The sequence below is a fragment of the Musca domestica genome, unplaced genomic scaffold, assembly GCF_030504385.1.
Source record: "Musca domestica strain aabys unplaced genomic scaffold, Musca_domestica.polishedcontigs.V.1.1 230, whole genome shotgun sequence".
Taxonomy (NCBI): Eukaryota; Metazoa; Arthropoda; class Insecta; order Diptera; family Muscidae; genus Musca; species Musca domestica.
In genome coordinates this window covers 763,222-786,197 of record NW_026712268.1, presented here as the reverse complement: position 1 = coordinate 786,197, position 22,976 = coordinate 763,222, and the positions used below count along the sequence as shown (strand labels likewise).

Below are 22,976 nucleotides of genomic sequence, written 5' to 3'. Positions count from 1 at the left end.
TGCATGATGATGTGGATTTGATGAGTGAATTAATTGTGGTAGGTGTTTTAGAGTTGATTCATGCAACTGTTTTTGTATATTATCCAATTCTTCTTGATGAATCTTGTAAGAGGTGGTGTTGGTATTTGTTGAAACCTTTTCAATTTCCTCTTGTCGACTTATATATTGAATGCCTTTCAATCTTACATAGGATGTATGTAAACTACTGGAAGCTGCAAAATGTCCATGTATCGTAACAAATTTGTTTTTTATTACGCAGGTAGGACCAATTTCCATTATTCCGGAATTTTTAATGATGATGAGGTTGGTTTCAGATCCGCATACCATTGAAGATTCAATATCGGCTGTAGTAGCAAAGATCCATTTATTTTGATGATGTAATTGACTCCAAACTGCTGTTCCAGTAATTTTGTGAAGACGGCAATTGCTAGTTGATTGGTTATTGAAGATATTGATCTCGCACGGGTTAACAAGTGCATTTTTCTTGAGCTTTGACTGCTGATTTCTGCAAATATATTCATCATCGTTTGGTTTGAGACAGCTTGAAATATCCTCTGATTGGACATGAATATATTCTTCTCTATGTGCATCGGTAGACATGTATTCCGTTTCTGGTTGAATGGCGATTAAGGTGTCATTTTGTATTGTTGGAACTGCAACTATTTTGAACAACTCAAAAAACTGTTGGTTAACTAAGGGTATCTTCACTTCAAAAATTATTTCATATTTTGTAACTGCCCCTTTGACACTCATAAGCTTATAAAGTTGAATCAAATTGTCACCTGATGTTGGCAACGCATGTGAAATTGGAAGATTAGCCTTAATGACACTAATTTCTTCTTTCAATTGTTGAGGAGCCAATAACAGGGGACTTATTTTTCCATGATGAGTATCAGTAAGTACATTAATGATTTCGGCCTGTGTTCTCTGTAGCTTTATTGCGGATAACATCAAATGCGTTGATAGAAGTCCAAACAGTTGAGAATTGTTGAATTGGGCGGATTCTTCAGCTATATCGTTATTGTGTTTGTCAATCATTTTCAAAATCTCCCGTATTTTTTGATGAGTGTTAATCTCATCTCTTTTTATAACATTAATAGTTGAATCAATTATTGAAGTCTGATTTTTCAATAGACTGATTATGTGGTCCTGTTCGCCTTTTGCTTGGTTGATAGTCTTTGACATTTCTTCCGCATAGTCCGTATCGAGAACGCCAAAAAGTGAGTGCGCAATATTCCCAATTATGTTGAATGGAGATCTTTTTACACGTTTGTTGATGAATAATTCTTTGTCTTGTAGTAATTCATTTTTCGTCTGCTTCAGGTTGTTTACAAAAATGTTGCACATCTCATGCTGATGCATTACATGGCACATTTGCTGCAACGTTTGTAAGCCGGATGCCAATGACTCTATTTCCGAAACGAAGGGCTTTAAGTCATAATATACTAACATCTTCCATTCTGCTGTATTCAATTTCATTGTTCCTAACCCTTCAAAATACAATCCTGGATCATTGTGAAATTGTGTAACTTTCAAATTGTTGCACAGGACCATAGGTATTAGGAACAATGTTAATAATACTGATAGTATTATAGGACTGTTTGCAATTCTCACTCTTTTTGCCGGAATGACATCTCTTCCATGTTCATCTGTTACCGATTTTTTCTTGTGGGAAATTGTGCTTTCTTGAGTTGTATCTTTGTCAATTATAGCATTATCATGATCTTCTGGAAACAGTGGTGCTAGTCGATGGATGGCCCGCTTGAATACCCCGGTTGAGGTTTTTATTTCAGCAACTCTTACAGCTCCGTCATCACCGAAAAATACGTTAAGAACTCTCCCTAATGGCCACTTCATTGGAGGTAGATTGTCTTCCTTTATAATGACCATATCTCCTTTTCTAAGATTGGGCATCTTTTGCCTCCATTTGTTACGTTGCTGGAGTTCTTGTAGGTACTCTTCCGACCACCTTTTCCAGAATTGGTGCTTAATATGCGAAATTAACTTCCAGTGTGTTATCCTGGATGTTTTCGAAGTTTCTGCTCTACTATCTACCTGCGAAGTTAGAGCTTCGCCGATTAGAAAATGTCCCGGCGTCAATGCATCAAGGCAATCTGGATCGTTTGAAAGAGGTGTGAGCGGACGCGAATTTAAAATAGCTTCGATTTCTACTATTATTGTCTCTAATTCTTCATGAGTAAGTGTTTCCGTTGAAACACTACGGACCAAGAGACGTTTTGCGGACTTTACTGCAGCTTCCCATAAGCCTCCGAAATGCGGAGCTCTTGGTGGAATGAAATGGAACTGTATGCCCTTGGAACTTGCAGCTGATAAAAGTAGCTCTTGCGCCTTGTCCGAATATAAGGTTTCAGATAATTCCTCTAAACTATTTTTGGCTCCAACAAAGTTTGTAGCGTTATCGCAATATATATTTTGGCAGTGACCTCTGCGAGCTATAAATCGTTTAAGAGCGCCAATGAATGATTCGGTTGATAGGTCCGATACGAGCTCCAAATGAACAGCCTTTGTTGCAAAGCAGCAGAATACAGCGACATAAGCCTTTGTTGGTCGCTTGCCCCTGACTTTGTAATGGATCCAAAATGGCCCACAGTAGTCGACCCCAGAGTTGATAAATGGTCGAGCAGGAACTACCCTTGTTGCTGGTAAATTTCCCATTATTTGTTGATACAGTTGTGGTCGCGCTCTATTACATTTTATGCATCTTTGAACGGTAGACCTTGCTGTTATCTTGCCTTTTATTGGCCAGAATCGCTGTCTTATTGCGTTTAACAAGGCTTGAGCTCCACAATGTTTATTTTCTTCATGAACTGTCTTAAATAGCAATTTCACCAAAGGATCATTATAAGGCAATATCATTTGGTGTTTCGCATCCATTTGTAGCATAGCATGCTCCAACCTTCCACCAACCCGAAGAATGCCTTCATCATCCAAAAACGGTGATAAACTGCATAGCGAGCTATGCTTATTAATCTGCTTTTCAGCCTTCAACGCGTTGATATCAGCTGCAAATTCAGATGATTGTACGGCTTGAATTATTCGACGAAGGGAGTCGTCTAATTCCTTGGAAGACACTGCTATATGTTGAGGCCGGTGTGCCTTTTGCATACGTGCATTGCTGGTGAATCTAAGCACGTATGCCAAAATTCTTTGTAACTTCCTGAATGAATTTTTGTGCTCGATCATATGTATTAGATGCATGTCAGAAGTTACTATTGACGTCGTAGCTGCAGTCTTTAACTCCATGCTATTTGTTATATCCTCCTGCGGAGAGAATTTGGTCGGCCATAGTTCTTCCTTTCCATGAAGAAAAACTGGACCATGAAACCATAATCGGCATTTAGAAAGATCAGCTGGCGAGAGTCCTCGGGATAAAATGTCGGCAGGATTTTCTTTTGACTTAACGTGGTTCCATTGTTCTGGCAATGTTAAGTTTTGTATGGTGGATACCCTATTAGCCACAAAAGTCTTATATACGTTGGACCTTGATTTTATCCAGGCGAGTACTATTTCAGAATCAGTCCATAAAAACATCAGATTATTCTGAAGCCTTAGGTCATTTTTCACCCTGGTAGCCAGTTGAGCTGCTACCACTGCGGCACATAGCTCTAATCGTGGTAGAGTTTGTTTTTTCAAAGGAGCTACCCTGGATTTAGCACAGATCAGACGTACGACGACTCGTCCATCTTTCCCAATAAAACGAATATAAATAGCCGCGCCAAAAGCTCTTTCCGATGCATCGGCAAACACATGCAACTGGGTTTTCGTCGGGATCTCTCCACAGAATACATGTCGCGGTATCTTAAAGTTGTTGAGACCTTCCAATTCCCTTCGAAATGTTTTCCAAGTGGCACAAAGTTTTTCGGGTAATGCTTCGTCCCAATCTAATGTATGTTGCCACAGCTGCTGAATAAATATTTTTGCCTTCACCACAATCGGTGCAAGTAGGCCAAACGGATCAAATAATTTTGCTAGTTCAGACGTAACTACTCGTTTTGATATGATTTCATTATGATCAATGTTCGTTTTTACACAAAATTGATCTGCTTGCGGCATCCAATATAATCCCAACGTCTTTATTGTTTGTGATTCGTTGAGATCCAGGTTCACTTCTCGATCGCTATGTGGTATGTCCTTCAGCAATCTTGGTGTATTGGATGACCATTTCCTTAGAATGAAGCCGTGTTGTTTCAAGATTGTTATTAACTCCTTTTGTATTTCAATAGCTGTACTTAGGCTATCTGCACCGCCGAGACCGTCATCCATATAAAAATTATCTTTCAGCATTTGTGAGCCTAATGGATAACGCTCCATGTTCTCGTTTGCAATCTTTTGTAAGCATTTTGTAGCCAGATACGGTGCTGAACGTGTCCCATATGTGACCGTATTAAGTTTGTAATAACTGACTGGATGGGATGGATCCTCTCTCCAGATAATTAGCTGATACCTTTGATCATCGGGATGCATTAAAATTTGCCTGTACATCTTTTCAATATCGGTTGTGAAGACGAATTTTGGCAATCGAAACCTCAGCAAAATAGAAAACAATTCACTTTGTACGATTGGTCCTGTATACATTAGATCATTTAACGATTGACCTGATGAAGTTTTCGCTGATGCGTCAAATACAACCCTAAGTTTTGTTGTTGTACTATCGGGCTTGAGAACACAATGATGCGGAATAAAATATTTAGGATTTGATACGGTACACACGTCAATCTTTTGCATGTGTCCTAATTGTTCATATTCTCGCATAAATTTAATGTACTGACTTCGGATATCTTCCTTCCGTAGAAGTCGGCGTTCAAGGCTCATAAATCGGTTATAAGCCATTGCATGTGATTTCCCCAATGCTGTTGGAGATTCTTGAAACGGAAAGCTGACGATGAAACGACCATTCTGATCCGTCTTAACATGTTGATTGAAGTGAGATTCGCAAAGGGTTTCTAATGGAGACATGACCTTTTCAGTTGATTCCACTTCCTCAAGTTTCCATAATTTTTCGATAGCTTGTTCCAGTGATGTTTCACTAAAAATTGCGCATGTTAGCGCTGCTGATGTGTCGTCCGCTGACGATTGTTGAACTAAACCACCTACAATCCAGCCAAGCGCCGTATTTTGGAGTATGGGTTGATGACCATTTAGTTTTATTGTGCCTGGTTGCATTAAACTGAAGTAAAACTCAGCTCCGAGTAAAATGTCAATTTTTCCTTGAACGTTAAAATTAGGGTCTGCTAATCTAATATTCTTGGGAATTTGCCAGTTTTGTATATCCAAATCATGATTTGGTTGCGGAGGTATAATTGTGGGCAAAACAAATGCTTCCAAATTTGTGGAAAATTCAGAATTGCTTGATAACATTTGTATGTTTACCCGATGATAAGCCTTCTTCTGAATCCTTCCGACTCCGGAAATAGATAAAGAGGCATCTGCTGTTCTAAGTGACAATTTTTGTATGAGTCTTTCCGTCACAATGTTCACTTGCGAACCCGAGTCTAACACCGCTCTAAATTCGCCTGACATACCGTTAGTCGCTTTGATGATGACTCTAGCCGTTGCTAGAATAACATTTTTCTGATCTTCTGCTGATGCCGAAGAAACTGCAGTAACGTTGACTGGTGCGATATCGATTTTTGTTGGTGGTGATTGATTTGAGGCCTTCGGCGACGGTTGAGATTTTTTTGGCAAATGTAGCAATGTATTGTGCTTATTACTACATATTTTGCAGTTGCCAGAAAAACAAGTTTTTGCTGCATGGTCCGATTTGAAACAATTTACACACAATTTATGTTGCTGTATCCATTTCAATCGCTCACCTTCTGTCATTGCCAAGAACTTCTTACAATGATAAATTGGATGGGAGTCGTTCTTGCATAGTTTACAACTCCTGTGATCCTCCACTGATGTTACGGACGAAACAGTTTTGGTTAAACCCTTGTGCGTAGATGCCGCTTTTCCAATCGATTCCATTGATTCGAATTGAAGTTCCAAAAATGAAAACAGCTCTTTCATAGTAGGAACTTCCTTCGGATTCGCCAGTGATTGCATGAATCGTATGTACAGAGCGTGATCCAATTTCTTTGTGATCAATTGAATCAACAGAGCATCCCAAGACGTTGTGTCGATTTGAAGATTGTTGAGGGCTAGCATGCATTCCTTTGTAGTGTCATGCAGAGCCTTGATGGAGGCCGTTGATGAAGTTCCATTTGGTTGACTCAAAATCCGTTCTACTAGAGTGGAAACAAGAACCCGCTTATTGTTATAACGTTCTTGCAGCAACATCCATGCCGTTTTGTAATTATCCTCTGTCAAGGATAGATGACTGATTAGTTTGCCAGCCTCGCCAGACAAATTGGTTTTGAGATACCACATTTTTTGAACACTTGGAAGAGACTGTTTGTCTACCATCTCCAAGAAAAGTTCATAGAACTGACGCCACTTCAAACAATCCCCATTGAATTGAGGAATTGTTACCTTTGGTAGTGGGAGTGAACTGTGTGCTATAATGTCACTCCCTAATTGAGGTGCAATGGTCACGGTTTCGCTGTATTTGTCTTTCAAGACTGCAAGTTTTATTAAGTTGTCTTGTACCGAATCTTCCAGCATATCGTAGTTTTCTTGACTTAATCCAATTTTCGATGGATCTTCAATCTGCTGCAATATTTCATCGTAGAACTCCGTTATTTGATTCCATAGCTTTTTTATAGTATCTTCTTTGATGCTATAAAATTGCTTCGGCTGTTCCGCTTCGATTGTGCCCAAGCCTTGCAAGTGACGACTAAGGGCACTCATTCGAGCATTTATCATTCTGACAAGCCCATCAACACGGGAAGGTATTTTGTCTCCTGCGACAACTTCAGTCGATTTCTCTCTCAAGGTGGGAACTGGCTTACTTTTGGCTGACCTCAGTTTCTTTATTTCCGCGTCTATGTATTCCATTGTTGAGCTGAACTTCTCTCCAATCGTTCTATATAGATTCCGAGCAATATACGGATCATCCTCTGACAATGATGGATCATCGCGAATTCTGTTTTCTGCCTTCTCAAAATTCTGCCATAACAGCCTTAGTTCATCAAGTTTGCTCTTGTAGAACTCTTCCGTTCTCCTTTCAAGAGGTGCCTTCTTTATAGTAGAGACGAATTTTTCGAAATTGCTGCCTCTTTCTTCTTGCTGAGAAATAAACTCTTGAACGTTTGCCATTATTGTTTGTTGATTTATCAGCGAGTAGCAGCAGTTGTTGTATGATGATTAGTTACCGGCAATTTCCTCCTGGTTTTCCTCCAGAGCTCCAAAAGGGGGTTTTTGAAATTGGTACGCGTGCGTTACGTCCTCACACCTTGTGGATAACGTCACCAAAAAATGTTTCGGTCTAGTTATCGTCAGGATCACGTCTTACGATTCAAATCCTTTACCACTTGTGGGGCAAAAGGATGTGTGTAAACGATCACGTCTTACGATTCAAATCCTTTACCGCTTGTGGGGCAAAAGGATGTGTGTAAACGATCTCGCCGGGGCCTCCAAAAAAAAAAAAATGTTTTGATCGGGGTCACCAAAAAATGTTTTGATAGTAGGATCTAGTGCGATTCAATCCAAACACATAAATTTGAACTGACACTTAGTATCCAAATTAATTTCCTTCCAAGCACATGAACTTGAAGGAAGCCGCCTAGATAGTAATTAAAACTCTTAGTTTAGTCACTACAAAAGACGACTGAATTTTCTTTATTTCTGGCTGTCTTTATATACAAAATTTCTTAACATAATTAATTAAAAAATGCTATTGATAAATGCTGATATAAATTAATTGTAATGTAGGTCGGATACTAGTAGACATTAAATGCTATGTAAGCAAAATAAATAAATGTGTTAAAGAAACTTAAAAACATTGCAAAAGTGAATGAACCAATGGCCAATGAACTAAAATAAAGAAAATTGACTGTAACAATAAAATAGTCCAAATATGTGATATAATAATGCTGTATAAGCAGTTTTAAAACTTATAAATATGTAGGTGTGTTTGATTTTGTATTTATTGTTTGTTTTTGGTAATTAAATCTAAAGTATGTTTATAGAACAATAAAAAATATTTATGTATGTTTTAACACACTCCTTTGGATTTATTCATCCGAGCTACTAATGCTTTGGTAAAATTTGATGCCAATTTCAGTTCCCAACGGGACGAAGAGCTCGATGTTTGCATCCTAGAATTACAAGGCGCTGAGGTCATAACACTATGGGATAAAGTTAAATTCGTATTTGAAAAGTGCCTCGATTACCTACATGAAGATAAAAATTCTAATGAGGACGACATTTCAGCCGCCGACATCAAATACGATGTCGCCTACAAATGTTTTTTAAATGTTTTAGCGTCCATTAATAGAAAGTTTGGCGCGCTACGGGCTCCGCCTGAGTCACCTACTGTAATTACACCAAAATCTCATGTAGGTAACGCTTCAATACCTCGTTCCGAGGATACAGCGACCGTATCAAATGCTCCGCATCGATCCGAAACTTCCCAAAATTCATCTTTCACATCCTGTGGAAATGAAAATTCCAGTCACAGGTTAAATTTGCCATTCTGTGACATCGAAGTATTCAATGGCGATTTTCTTTCCTGGCCTACGTTCAGGGACTTATTTTCTGTCATATATATAAATAATAGCGGTATAAGCGATATCGAGCGTTTATGCCATTTAAATAACAAAACTAGTGGTGATGCCCATGAAATTGTGTCTAAGTTTTCGCTTACACACAAACACTTTAATCTAGCATGGAGTGCATTATTCTCTACATATGACGATCCTCGAATTTTGGTGAACCATCAACTTAAGCTCCTCTTTGACCTTCCAGTTTTATACAAAGAAACTAGTGCAGGGCTAAAGAAATTACAGAGAGGCATAAACGGGTGTATTCCGTCCATGTCTAATTATGATGTGTCGACAAAAGACTGGGATCCTATTCTAGTTTTCCTGTGTCTTCAGAGGTTACCTAAGAACTGCGTGGTGCTTTGAGAACAAAGAATAAAGAACAAATGTACTTTGTCTACGTGGAAGGATTTGGATCACTTTCTTACAGAAAGGATCCAAACTCTGACCTGTTTACGTGACATTAGGGGAATCGATTACGTCGAACTTCTAAACAATGATAAACGTTCCCTTTCTACGAATGGTGCAACGAATACATCAAATTCCGTCACGGCTCAAAGTGTCCCTCATTTCTTTAAGTTACCTCGTACATCCTCGCCTAAATCATGTGCTCTTTGTTCACGACAAAGGCATCATCTAAGAGTTTGTCATAAATTCCTAAGACTTTCAGTCCCTGAAAGAATCCGCACAGTTAAGAAACACTTCTGTTGTCTTGATTGTTTGTCTCACGGACATGAATCTTCATCTTAATCTTCCAGCATAGACAATTTTCTGTCACAGGCTGTAGCATCCATTTCGAACTTCAAATAAAACATCTCAAACAGTTTCGGGGGTTTTTGTACCTAAACTCGTCAAAATACCGAATATAGGGGGTACTGATATATGGGGCCTATACGAAGACCTGGACCTGCATAGACAATTTTCTGTCACAGACTGTAATTCCTATTACGAACTTCAAATATTAAACTTCAAACAATTCCGGTGAATAATGTCGCTAAAATCATCAAAATACCGAATATAGGGAGGTACCGTTATATGTGCGCTATACGAAGACGGGGACCTGCACATATAGTTTTCTGTCTTAAGCTGTAGTATCCATTTCGAACTTCAAATACCAAATTTGAAACCATTCCGGAGAAGGGACGTACCGTTATATGGGGGCTACACGAAGACGTGGACCTGCACAGACAATTTTCTGTCATAAACTGTACAATTTATTACGAACTTTAAATACCAAATTTAAATCAATTCCGGTGAATAATGTCGCTAAAATTATCAAAATACCGAATATAGGGGGTACTGATATATGGGGCCTATACGAAGACCTGGACCTGCATAGACAATTTTCTGTCTTAGGTGGTAGTTCCTATTACGAACTTCAAATATCAAATTTGAAACAATTCCGGTGAATAATGTCGCTAAAATCATCAAAACACCGAATATCGGATGGTACCGTTATATGGGGGCTATACCAAAACGTGGACCTACATGACCTATTTTCAATACCAAAAGTCCTGTAGACATAATATACATTTGAGTAAAATGTTATTAATCTACTTCAATTCAGATATATCTCATTTTCAATACTAACTATCCTAGACACAATACAAATTGCTCTGCTACGTAAAATAATGTGGGCTGTATCGTGATTTCAACAGACAGACAGACAGACGGACATCGTTAAATCGACTTAGAATTTTACGCTGATATATATTTTATGGGGTCTACGACGAATATTTAAGGATGTTACACACGGAATGACAAACTTAATATACCGTCCTTTCCAATGTGGAGGGTATAAAAATATCATTTTTGACAATTTCACCAAAACTTGAGAAAAGTATTAAAAGATTATCCAAAACCTACTTGCTTTTATTTGTGCTTTTTGACCAACTTGTCTAAATTAAGTAGGTTTTTTAAATCAGCTATTTGACGTTTAAGATAGCGGTGGCATTTTTGAAAAAATTTTGCCTATCTAAAGGAAAAAGATCAATTCAAAACTTCCAAATATAAGAATTTGTGAATTGATTTCTTTTATATTTGTTTAATTTCAAACTTAGTTTTCATTAAATTGCGTTAATATTACATGTTTGTAACACGGGTGATTTTTCTCCTCCTTAGGTAATGTCTACTACCTCTTTATACGACTTTGTACTTCGTACATAATGTCAAAGGTAATGACATTTCCTAAGGAGTGACGTTTTTGTAATTGCCGCCTTTACAGTATTCTACCGACTCTACGAGTACTAACAAGCATAGGATTACGTCCTACTGCTAAAAACCCTTTGTACGAAGGTAATATTGTTCTACGAACAGCCATCCTATAAAAAATATACAGTCCACTGCTCAGTGGGAAAAAATATTAATTGATTGTGTTTTTATTTTTCTCCCATTTCCCTTATTTTCATTTTGCTACGCAAACATTGGTCCGATCGATCCGGATTTTATGATCTGTCTCGTTCCTTCAAGAGGAAAAACAAACAAACGCCTGCACCGCAGTAATCATCGGATTATACGATCCACCTATTTGCCTTGGCGAGGAATACAACGACTACGTCGTCAACAACAACAAAGGGATCATCGATCCCATCCATCTAATTAATTGCATTGCATCCTAATTAAACTCCACAACAAAGGTATGTACACTGTGAATTACTTCTAAAGTGGCATACCGAAATTTGTTATTGTTGTGCTTGCAAAACAAACCAAAGCCTTCGGTCGTTTTTCAACAAGTTTGTATGTCCGTCCGTCTCCTACGAGATTGCCGTCGGAATTTATATCCAACAACAAAACATAACTAGTGTCACATTTCGATTTGTTTCCAACAAAACACACACTCACAACCACAATCACAGAATTGGATATTTTCTCATTGCCTATTTACATTTTTGGCATATTTCTTTTATATTTGTGATTTCTTTTCTCGTTGCGCTTATTGTGTTTTACATCTTCATGTAAGTAGTTAAACATAACAACAACAACAGAAAAGAATATTTGTTGTCATCACTGCTGATTGTTGTTTCCTCTTTATTTACATATTCGTGTAAATAACAATAGTGACACTCACATACCATTTATCATAATATATTTATTGAAAAATTGAAAGTGCCATTTGCAATGAAATTTTGTGTTGATTTCTTCGAATATCAACCAATAATAAAATTTTACTTGCGTCTCCGATACAATACACCCTACATTCGGTATATACATACATATACGTGCATAGTAATATTTTATTAAATAACGTTTAATACAAATATTACTATTTATTTTTGCAAACTCTTTCGAGAAAGCTGTTTCGTTTCTTCCTTTATTCTCAACGATTGGAAGAGCACAACTAACGGTCTGTGCACCCTACCATCGGCTTTAGTGATTTTCGTCACATTTTTGAGTTTTTCGACTTTTTACACATTTCTTTTAGATTTTTTTGTCCGTAAGTGGTATTTACGATACCCTGCCACGCACTGTGTGTATTTTACGATACATTGTAAGCAATATAAAGTACACTGAAAGAAAAATTGAAAACTTTCGAGTTTCTGTATAATAATATTTTACTTCTTGTGGTTTAATCACGTTAAACCTCAATTAATATTGGGAATAGCCCACGACTATTATACAATCAGCGTATTTTCATTAAATAAATATTGATTTTCTTGACATTACGTGTCGTTTTAAAGATATTTTACGCATTTTCGTGCAAATTAAATTACAATTTCTTGTATTTACGCTGCAGTTTTGTATTCTTCGGCTGCATTTGTTTTTCAAACAAGACATTACGTGCCTAAATAAACATTATTCATTTGTTTTGCTTCTGATTTGCATTCAAAATGCCACTCACTCCTTTGGATTTATTCATCCGAGCTACTAATGCTTTGGTAAAATTTGATGCCAATTTCAGTTCCCAACGGGACGAAGAGCTCGATGTTTGCATCCTAGAATTACAAGGAGCTGAGGTCAGAACACTATGGGATAAAGTTAAATTCGTATTTGAAAAGTGCCTCGATTACCTACATGAAGATAAAAATTCTAATGAGGACGACATTTCAGCCGCCGACATCAAATACGATGTCGCCTACAAATGTTTTTTAAATGTTTTAGCGTCCATTAATAGAAAGTTTGGCGCGCTACGGGCTCCGCCTGAGTCACCTACTGTAATTACACCAAAATCTCATGTAGGTAACGCTTCAATACCTCGTTCCGAGGATACAGCGACCGTATCAAATGCTCCGCATCGATCCGAAAATTCCCAAAATTCATCTTTCACATCCTGTGGAAATGAAAATTCCAGTCACAGGTTAAATTTGCCATTCTGTGACATCGAAGTATTCAATGGCGATTTTCTTTCCTGGCCTACGTTCAGGGACTTATTTTCTGTCATATATATAAATAATAGCGGTATAAGCGATATCGAGCGTTTATGCCATTTAAATAACAAAACTAGTGGTGATGCCCATGAAATTGTGTCTAAGTTTTCGCTTACACACAAACACTTTAATCTAGCATGGAGTGCATTATTCTCTACATATGACGATCCTCGAATTTTGGTGAACCATCAACTTAAGCTCCTCTTTGACCTTCCAGTTTTATACAAAGAAACTAGCGCAGGGCTAAAGAAATTACAGAGAGGCATAAACGGGTGTATTCCGTCCATGTCTAATTATGATGTGTCGACAAAAGACTGGGATCCTATTCTAGTTTTCCTGTGTCTTCAGAGGTTACCTAAGAACTGTGTGGTGCTTTGAGAACAAAGAATAAAGAACAAATGTACTTTGTCTACGTGGAAAGATTTGAATCACTTTCTTACAGAAAGGATCCAAACTCTGACCTGTTTACGTGACATTAGGGGAATCGATTACGTCGAACTTCTAAACAATGATAAACGTTCCCTTTCTACGAATGGTGCAACGAATACATCAAATTCCGTCACGGCCCAAAGTGTCCCTCATTTCTTTAAGTTACCTCGTACATCCTCGCCTAAATCATGTGCTCTTTGTTCACGACAAAGGCATCATCTAAGAGTTTGTCATAAATTCCTAAGACTTTCAGTCCCTGAAAGAATCCGCACAGTTAAGAAACACTTCTGTTGTCTTGATTGTTTGTCTCACGGACATGAATCTTCAAAATGCAACAGCATTTACAACTGCACTATATGCAATAAACGGCATCACACGCTGTTACACATCGAGGCCACGCCTCAATCGTCTCCGACGACTTCAAATGTTAAAAGTCTAGATCAGGTAATTCTACCTACTACTTCTACCAATACTATAATAGGGTCTTCAAACCGACAGGTATTTCATTCCAACCAGAGCAGAAAAATATTGTTAGGCACAGCTATGGTGCATATTGTGCACAACGGTACTACGTACCCAGCTAGAGCCTTAATAGATCCTGCTTCAGAAGCACCTTTTGTTTCTGAACGTATACAAAAAAGACACGCTTCAATCTCGGGGATTAGTGGGTCCGTTTCACAAATTTCCCGTAAGCAATGTCCCGTTCGTATCAGTTCTCCATTGGATGCTACGCAGACAATGAAAACTAATACTCTGGTTCTGCCGACAATTGCAGAAAATCTGCCATCATTTTCCATAAAACGTGACACCATTCCATAATTCACATAAATATAACCGAATGTGAGGAGCGAAATTTAATATTGAAAACGGCACTTTCGTCCGACGGCCATTTCAATTCCTTTCCCACTCCTACGGAGTTAGTTATAGTCGATGTTTCGCGTCGTCTACGCCTCCTCTCTACTTTTTCACTACAAATTTGGAAAAAATTTAGTTTAATGGCCGAGCTGCAGCCGCGAAGTATCGAACGACCTACGGTTTTGTGGTCATTCTGACCAACGTTCGTTCCTATTTACATTTTCCCTTCCTCTCTACTTTTCATATGAGTTGGAAAATTTAGAATGATGGTTGCGATGATGGTGTGCGGATTACGTCCCATATACAATAAGGAACAACGATTTGATGGCTGCACTGATCCCTGAAGCCCACGGCATACACAACGGATGAAGCAGAACCTCCCTCGGAGAAATTTGAATTAAAAATCCGTCTTCGACAGCCCCTAGAGTTCCTCCAGGAGAGATCAGTGGTTTCGCCACATTAGACTCGACGAGTTCAACCTTTAAAAGATCAGGACCTTTTCGGGCATTGCACGATCGTGCTCTATGAGCTCGCATGAAAAATTGAAAAAACCTTTTTTATTTTTTTGTCCATTGTTTTCATGAGACGATCAGTTCCTCCTCGAGGCATAGTACGATCGTGCTCCACGAGCTCACATGAAAATAACTAACATTAACGTAAAATTTACAACACGGTGAAATGTTGCAAAGGCAAGGAAACTTCCCAAAATTCATCTTTCACATCCTGTGGAAATGAAAATTCCAGTCAAAGGTTAAATTTGCCACCCTGTGACATCGAAGTATTCAATGGCGATTTTCTTTCCTGGCCTACGTTCAGGGACTTATTATGTGCCATATATATAAATAATAGCGGTATAAGCGATATCGAGCGTTTATGCCATTTAAATAACAAAACTAGTGGTGATGCCCATGAAATTGTGTCTAAGTTTTCGCTTACACACAAACACTTTAATCTAGCATGGAGTGCATCATTCTCTACATATGACGATCCTCGAATTTTGGTGAACCACCAACTTAAGCTCCTCTTTGACCTTCCTGTTTTATACAAAGAAACTAGTGCAGGGCTAAAGAAATTAAAAAGAGGCATAAAGGGTGTATTTCGTCCATGTCTAATTATGATGTGTCGACGAAAGACTGGGATCCTATTCTAGTTTTCCTGTGTCTTCAGAGGTTACCTAAGAACTGCGTGGTGCTTTGGGAACAAAGCATAAAGAACAAATGTACTTTGTCTACGTGGAAAGATTTGGATCACTTTCTTACAGAAAGGATCCAAACTCTGACCTGCTTACGTGACATTAGGGGCATCGATTACGTCGAACTTCTAAACAATGATAAACGTTCCCTTTCTACGAATGGTGCAACGAATACATCAAATTCCGTCACGGCCCAAAGTGTCCCTCATTTCTTTAAGTTACCTCGTACATCCTCGCCTAAATCATGTGCGCTTTGTTCACGACAAAGGCATCATCTAAGAATTTGTCATAAATTCCTTAGACTTTCAGTTCCTGAAAGAATCCGCACAGTTAAGAAACACTTCTGTTGTCTTGATTGTTTGTCTCACGGACATGAATCTTCAAAATGCAGCAGCATTTACAACTGCACTATATGCAATAAACGGCATCACACGCTGTTACACATCGAGGCCACGCCTCAATCGTCTCCGACGACTTCAAATGTTAAAAGTCTAGATCAGGTAATTCTACCTACTACTTCTACCAATACTATAACAGGGTCTTCAAACCGACAGGTATTTCATTCCAACCATAGCAGAAAATATTGTTAGGCACAGCTATGGTGCATATTGTGCACAACGGTACTACGTACCCAGCTAGAGCCTTAATAGATCCTGCTTCAGAAGCACCTTTTGTTTCTGAACGTATACAAAAAAGACACGCTTCAATCTCGGGGGTTAGTGGGTCCGTTTCACAAATTTCCCGTAAACAATGTCCCGTTCGTATCAGTTCTCCATTGGATGCTACGCAGACAATGAAAACTAATACTCTGGTTCTGCCGACAATTGCAGAAAATCTGCCATCATTTTCCATAAAACGTGACACCATTCCGCAATTGTCGCGCAAATGAATTAATCCGCATAAACAATCGCTATACGGCCATCTGTACTTCATTTGCCCAAAGGCATCCCATATTGTTTATCTTGCATATTTTGAATGCCAAATCTTGAAGCAGATGCTACGCATCTATAATTATTTATATTGCTGGATCACCGATCCATAATTCACATAAATATAACCGAATGTGAGGAGCGAAATTTAATATTGAAAACGGCACTTTCGTCCGACGGCCATTTCAATTCCTTTCCCACTCCTACGGAGTTAGTTATAGTCGATATTTCGCGACGTCTAGGCCTCCTCTCTACTTTTCCACTACAAATTTGGAAAAAAATTAGTTTAATGGCCGAGCTGCAGCCGCGAAGTATCGAACGACCTACAGTTTTGTGGTCATTCTGACCAATGTTCGTTCCTATTTACATTTTCCCTTCCTCTCTACTTTTCATATGAGTTGGAAAATTTAGAATGATGGTTGCGATGATGGTGTGCGGATTACGTCCCATATACAATAAGGAACAACGATTTGATGGCTGCGCTGATCCCTGAAGCCCACGGCATACACAACGGATGAATCAGAACCTCCCTCGGAGAAATTTGAATTAAAAATCCGTCTTCGACAGCCCCTAGAGTTCCTCCAGGAGAGATCAGTGGTTTCGCCACATTAGACTCGACGAGTTCAACCTTTAAAAGATCAGGACCTTCTCGAGGCATTGCACGATCTTGCTCTACGAGCGCATTCTTTCAGTTTTCATGTTACGATCGGTTCCTTTTCGGGCATTGCACGATCGTGCTCTATGAGCTCGCATGAAAAATTGAAAAAACCTTTTTTATTTTTTTGTCCATTGTTTTCATGAGACGATCAGTTCCTCCTCGAGGCATAGCACGATCGCGCTCCACGAGCTCACATGAAAATAACTAACATTAACGTAAAATTTGCAACACGGTGAAATGTTGCAACAGGCAAGGAAACTTCCCAAAATTCATCTTTGACATCCTGTGGAAATGAAAATTCCAGTCACAGGTTAAATTTGCCATTCTGTGACATCGAAGTATTCAATGGCGATTTTCTTTCCTGGCCTACGTTCAGGGACTTATTTTCTGCCATATATATAAATAATAGCGGTATATTACGTGTCGTTTTAAAGATATTTTACGCATTTTCGTGCAAATTAAATTACAATTTCTTGTATTTACGCTGCAGTTTTGTATTCTTCGGCTGCATTTGTTTTTCAAACAAGACATTACGTGCCTAAATAAACATTATTCATTTGTTTTGCTTCTGATTTGCATTCAAAATGCCACTCACTCCTTTGGATTTATTCATCCGAGCTACTAATGCTTTGGTAAAATTTGATGCCAATTTCAGTTCCCAACGGGACGAAGAGCTCGATGTTTGCATCCTAGAATTACAAGGAGCTGAGGTCAGAACACTATGGGATAAAGTTAAATTCGTATTTGAAAAGTGCCTCGATTACCTACATGAAGATAAAAATTCTAATGAGGACGACATTTCAGCCGCCGACATCAAATACGATGTCGCCTACAAATGTTTTTTAAATGTTTTAGCGTCCATTAATAGAAAGTTTGGCGCGCTACGGGCTCCGCCTGAGTCACCTACTGTAATTACACCAAAATCTCATGTAGGTAACGCTTCAATACCTCGTTCCGAGGATACAGCGACCGTATCAAATGCTCCGCATCGATCCGAAAATTCCCAAAATTCATCTTTCACATCCTGTGGAAATGAAAATTCCAGTCACAGGTTAAATTTGCCATTCTGTGACATCGAAGTATTCAATGGCGATTTTCTTTCCTGGCCTACGTTCAGGGACTTATTTTCTGTCATATATATAAATAATAGCGGTATAAGCGATATCGAGCGTTTATGCCATTTAAATAACAAAACTAGTGGTGATGCCCATGAAATTGTGTCTAAGTTTTCGCTTACACACAAACACTTTAATCTAGCATGGAGTGCATTATTCTCTACATATGACGATCCTCGAATTTTGGTGAACCATCAACTTAAGCTCCTCTTTGACCTTCCAGTTTTATACAAAGAAACTAGCGCAGGGCTAAAGAAATTACAGAGAGGCATAAACGGGTGTATTCCGTCCATGTCTAATTATGATGTGTCGACAAAAGACTGGGATCCTATTCTAGTTTTCCGGTGTCTTCAGAGGTTACCTAAGAACTGCGTGGTGCTTTGAGAACAAAGAATAAAGAACAAATGTACTTTGTCTACGTGGAAAGATTTGAATCACTTTCTTACAGAAAGGATCCAAACTCTGACCTGTTTACGTGACATTAGGGGAATCGATTACGTCGAACTTCTAAACAATGATAAACGTTCCCTTTCTACGAATGGTGCAACGAATACATCAAATTCCGTCACGGCCCAAAGTGTCCCTCATTTCTTTAAGTTACCTCGTACATCCTCGCCTAAATCATGTGCTCTTTGTTCACGACAAAGGCATCATCTAAGAGTTTGTCATAAATTCCTAAGACTTTCAGTCCCTGAAAGAATCCGCACAGTTAAGAAACACTTCTGTTGTCTTGATTGTTTGTCTCACGGACATGAATCTTCAAAATGCAACAGCATTTACAACTGCACTATATGCAATAAACGGCATCACACGCTGTTACACATCGAGGCCACGCCTCAATCGTCTCCGACGACTTCAAATGTTAAAAGTCTAGATCAGGTAATTCTACCTACTACTTCTACCAATACTATAATAGGGTCTTCAAACCGACAGGTATTTCATTCCAACCAGAGCAGAAAAATATTGTTAGGCACAGCTATGGTGCATATTGTGCACAACGGTACTACGTACCCAGCTAGAGCCTTAATAGATCCTGCTTCAGAAGCACCTTTTGTTTCTGAACGTATACAAAAAAGACACGCTTCAATCTCGGGGATTAGTGGGTCCGTTTCACAAATTTCCCGTAAGCAATGTCCCGTTCGTATCAGTTCTCCATTGGATGCTACGCAGACAATGAAAACTAATACTCTGGTTCTGCCGACAATTGCAGATAATCTGCCATCATTTTCCATAAAACGTGACACCATTCCATAATTCACATAAATATAACCGAATGTGAGGAGCGAAATTTAATATTGAAAACGGCACTTTCGTCCGACGGCCATTTCAATTCCTTTCCCACTCCTACGGAGTTAGTTATAGTCGATGTTTCGCGTCGTCTACGCCTCCTCTCTACTTTTTCACTACAAATTTGGAAAAAATTTAGTTTAATGGCCGAGCTGCAGCCGCGAAGTATCGAACGACCTACGGTTTTGTGGTCATTCTGACCAACGTTCGTTCCTATTTACATTTTCCCTTCCTCTCTACTTTTCATATGAGTTGGAAAATTTAGAATGATGGTTGCGATGATGGTGTGCGGATTACGTCCCATATACAATAAGGAACAACGATTTGATGGCTGCACTGATCCCTGAAGCCCACGGCATACACAACGGATGAAGCAGAACATCCCTCGGAGAAATTTGAATTAAAAATCCGTCTTCGACAGCCCCTAGAGTTCCTCCAGGAGAGATCAGTGGTTTCGCCACATTAGACTCGACGAGTTCAACCTTTAAAAGATCAGGACCTTCTCGAGGCATTGCACGATCTTGCTCTATGAGCGCATTCTTTCAGTTTTCATGTTACGATCGGTTCCTTTTCGGGCATTGCACGATCGTGCTCTATGAGCTCGCATGAAAAATTGAAAAAACCTTTTTTATTTTTTTGTCCATTGTTTTCATGAGACGATCAGTTCCTCCTCGAGGCATAGTACGATCGTGCTCCACGAGCTCACATGAAAATAACTAACATTAACGTAAAATTTACAACACGGTGAAATGTTGCAAAGGCAAGGAAACTTCCCAAAATTCATCTTTCACATCCTGTGGAAATGAAAATTCCAGTCAAAGGTTAAATTTGCCACCCTGTGACATCGAAGTATTCAATGGCGATTTTCTTTCCTGGCCTACGTTCAGGGACTTATTATGTGCCATATATATAAATAATAGCGGTATAAGCGATATCGAGCGTTTATGCCATTTAAATAACAAAACTAGTGGTGATGCCCATGAAATTGTGTCTAAGTTTTCGCTTACACACAAACACTTTAATCTAGCATGGAGTGCATCATTCTCTACATATGACGATCCTCGAATTTTGGTGAACCACCAACTTAAGCTCCTCTTTGACCTTCCTGTTTTATACAAAGAAACTAGTGCAGGGCTAAAGAAATTAAAAAGAGGCATAAAGGGTGTATTTCGTCCATGTCTAATTATGATGTGTCGACAAAAGACTGGGATCCTATTCTAGTTTTCCTGTGTTTTCAGAGGTTACCTAAGAACTGCGTGGTGCTTTGGGAACAAAGCATAAAGAACAAATGTACTTTGTCTACGTGGAAAGATTTGGATCACTTTCTTACAGAAAGGATCCAAACTCTGACCTGCTTACGTGGCATTAGGGGCATCGATTACGTCGAACTTCTAAACAATGATAAACGTTCCCTTTCTACGAATGGTGCAACGAATACATCAAATTCCGTCACGGCCCAAAGTGTCCCTCATTTCTTTAAGTTACCTCGTACATCCTCGCCTAAATCATGTGCGCTTTGTTCACGACAAAGGCATCATCTAAGAGTTTGTCATAAATTCCTTAGACTTTCAGTTCCTGAAAGAATCCGCACAGTTAAGAAACACTTCTGTTGTCTTAATTGTTTGTTTGTAAGCATTTACAACTGCACTATATGCAATAAACGGCATCACACGCTGTTACACATCGAGGTCACGCCTCAATCGTCTCCGACGACTTCAAATGTTATAAGTCTAGATCAGGTAATTCTACCTACTACTTCTACCAATACTATATCAGGGTCTTCAAACCGACAGGTATTTCATTCCACCCAGAGCAGAAAAATATTGTTAGGCACAGCTATGGTGCATATTGTGCACAACGGTACTACGTACCCAGCTAGAGCCTTAATAGATCCTGCTTGAGAAGCACCTTTTGTTTCTGAACGTATACAAAAAAGACACGCTTCAATCTCGGGGGTTAGTGGGTCCGTTTCACAAATTTCCCGTAAACAATGTCCCGTTCGTATCAGTTCTCCATTGGATGCTACGCAGACAATGAAAACTAATACTCTGGTTCTGCCGACAATTGCAGAAAATCTGCCATCATTTTCCATAAAACGTGACACCATTCCGCAATTGTCGCGCAAATGAATTAATCCGCATAAACAATCGCTATACGGCCATCTGTACTTCATTTGCCCAAAGGCATCCCATATTGTTTATCTTGCATATTTTGAATGCCAAATCTTGAAGCAGATGCTACGCATCTATAATTATTTATATTGCTGGATCACCGATCCATAATTCACATAAATATAACCGAATGTGAGGAGCGAAATTTAATATTGAAAACGGCACTTTCGTCCGACGGCCATTTCAATTCCTTTCCCACTCCTACGGAGTTAGTTATAGTCGATATTTCGCGACGTCTAGGCCTCCTCTCTACTTTTCCACTACAAATTTGGAAAAAATTTAGTTTAATGGCCGAGCTGCAGCCGCGAAGTATCGAACGACCTACGGTTTTGTGGTCATTCTGACCAATGTTCGTTCCTATTTACATTTTCCCTTCCTCTCTACTTTTCATATGAGTTGGAAAATTTAGAATGATGGTTGCGATGATGGTGTGCGGATTACGTCCCATATACAATAAGGAACAACGATTTGATGGCTGCGCTGATCCCTGAAGCCCACGGCATACACAACGGATGAATCAGAACCTCCCTCGGAGAAATTTGAATTAAAAATCCGTCTTCGACAGCCCCTAGAGTTCCTCCAGGAGAGATCAGTGGTTTCGCCACATTAGACTCGACGAGTTCAACCTTTAAAAGATCAGGACCTTCTCGAGGCATTGCACGATCTTGCTCTACGAGCGCATTCTTTCAGTTTTCATGTTACGATCGGTTCCTTTTCGGGCATTGCACGATCGTGCTCTATGAGCTCGCATGAAAAATTGAAAAAAACCTTTTTATTTTTTTGTCCATTGTTTTCATGAGACGATCAGTTCCTCCTCGAGGCATAGCACGATCACGCTCCACGAGCTCACATGAAAATAACTAACATTAACGTAAAATTTGCAACACGGTGAAATGTTGCAACAGGCAAGGAAACTTCCCAAAATTCATCTTTGACATCCTGTGGAAATGAAAATTCCAGTCACAGGTTAAATTTGCCATTCTGTGACATCGAAGTATTCAATGGCGATTTTCTTTCCTGGCCTACGTTCAGGGACTTATTTTCTGCCATATATATAAATAATAGCGGTATAAGCGATATCGAGCGTTTATGCCATTTAAATAACAAAACTAGTGGTGATGCCCATGAAATTGTGTCTAAGTTTTCGCTTACACACAAACACTTTTATCTAGCAGGGAGTGCATTATTCTCTACATATGACAATCCTCGAATTTTGGTGAACCACCAACTTAAGCTCCTCTTTGACCTTCCAGTTTTATACAAAGAAACTAGTGCAAGGCTAAAGAAATTACAAAGAGGCATAAACGGGTGTA

At 39.0% G+C, this 22,976-nt stretch overlaps 1 protein-coding gene across 1 annotated transcript; it reads right to left on the bottom strand.

Annotated features, from left to right (window-relative positions):
- Positions 1-3,509: 3,509 nt before the first annotated feature.
- LOC131802721 (uncharacterized) lies at positions 3,510-7,218 on the bottom strand. The gene is made up of 2 exons (XM_059123140.1): positions 3,586-7,218; positions 3,510-3,524 (listed from the first exon to the last, which is right to left on the bottom strand). The coding sequence occupies exons 1-2, from the start codon at positions 7,216-7,218 to the stop codon at positions 3,510-3,512; spliced, it is 3,648 nt and encodes a 1,215-aa protein (XP_058979123.1).
- Positions 7,219-22,976: the final 15,758 nt, after the last annotated feature.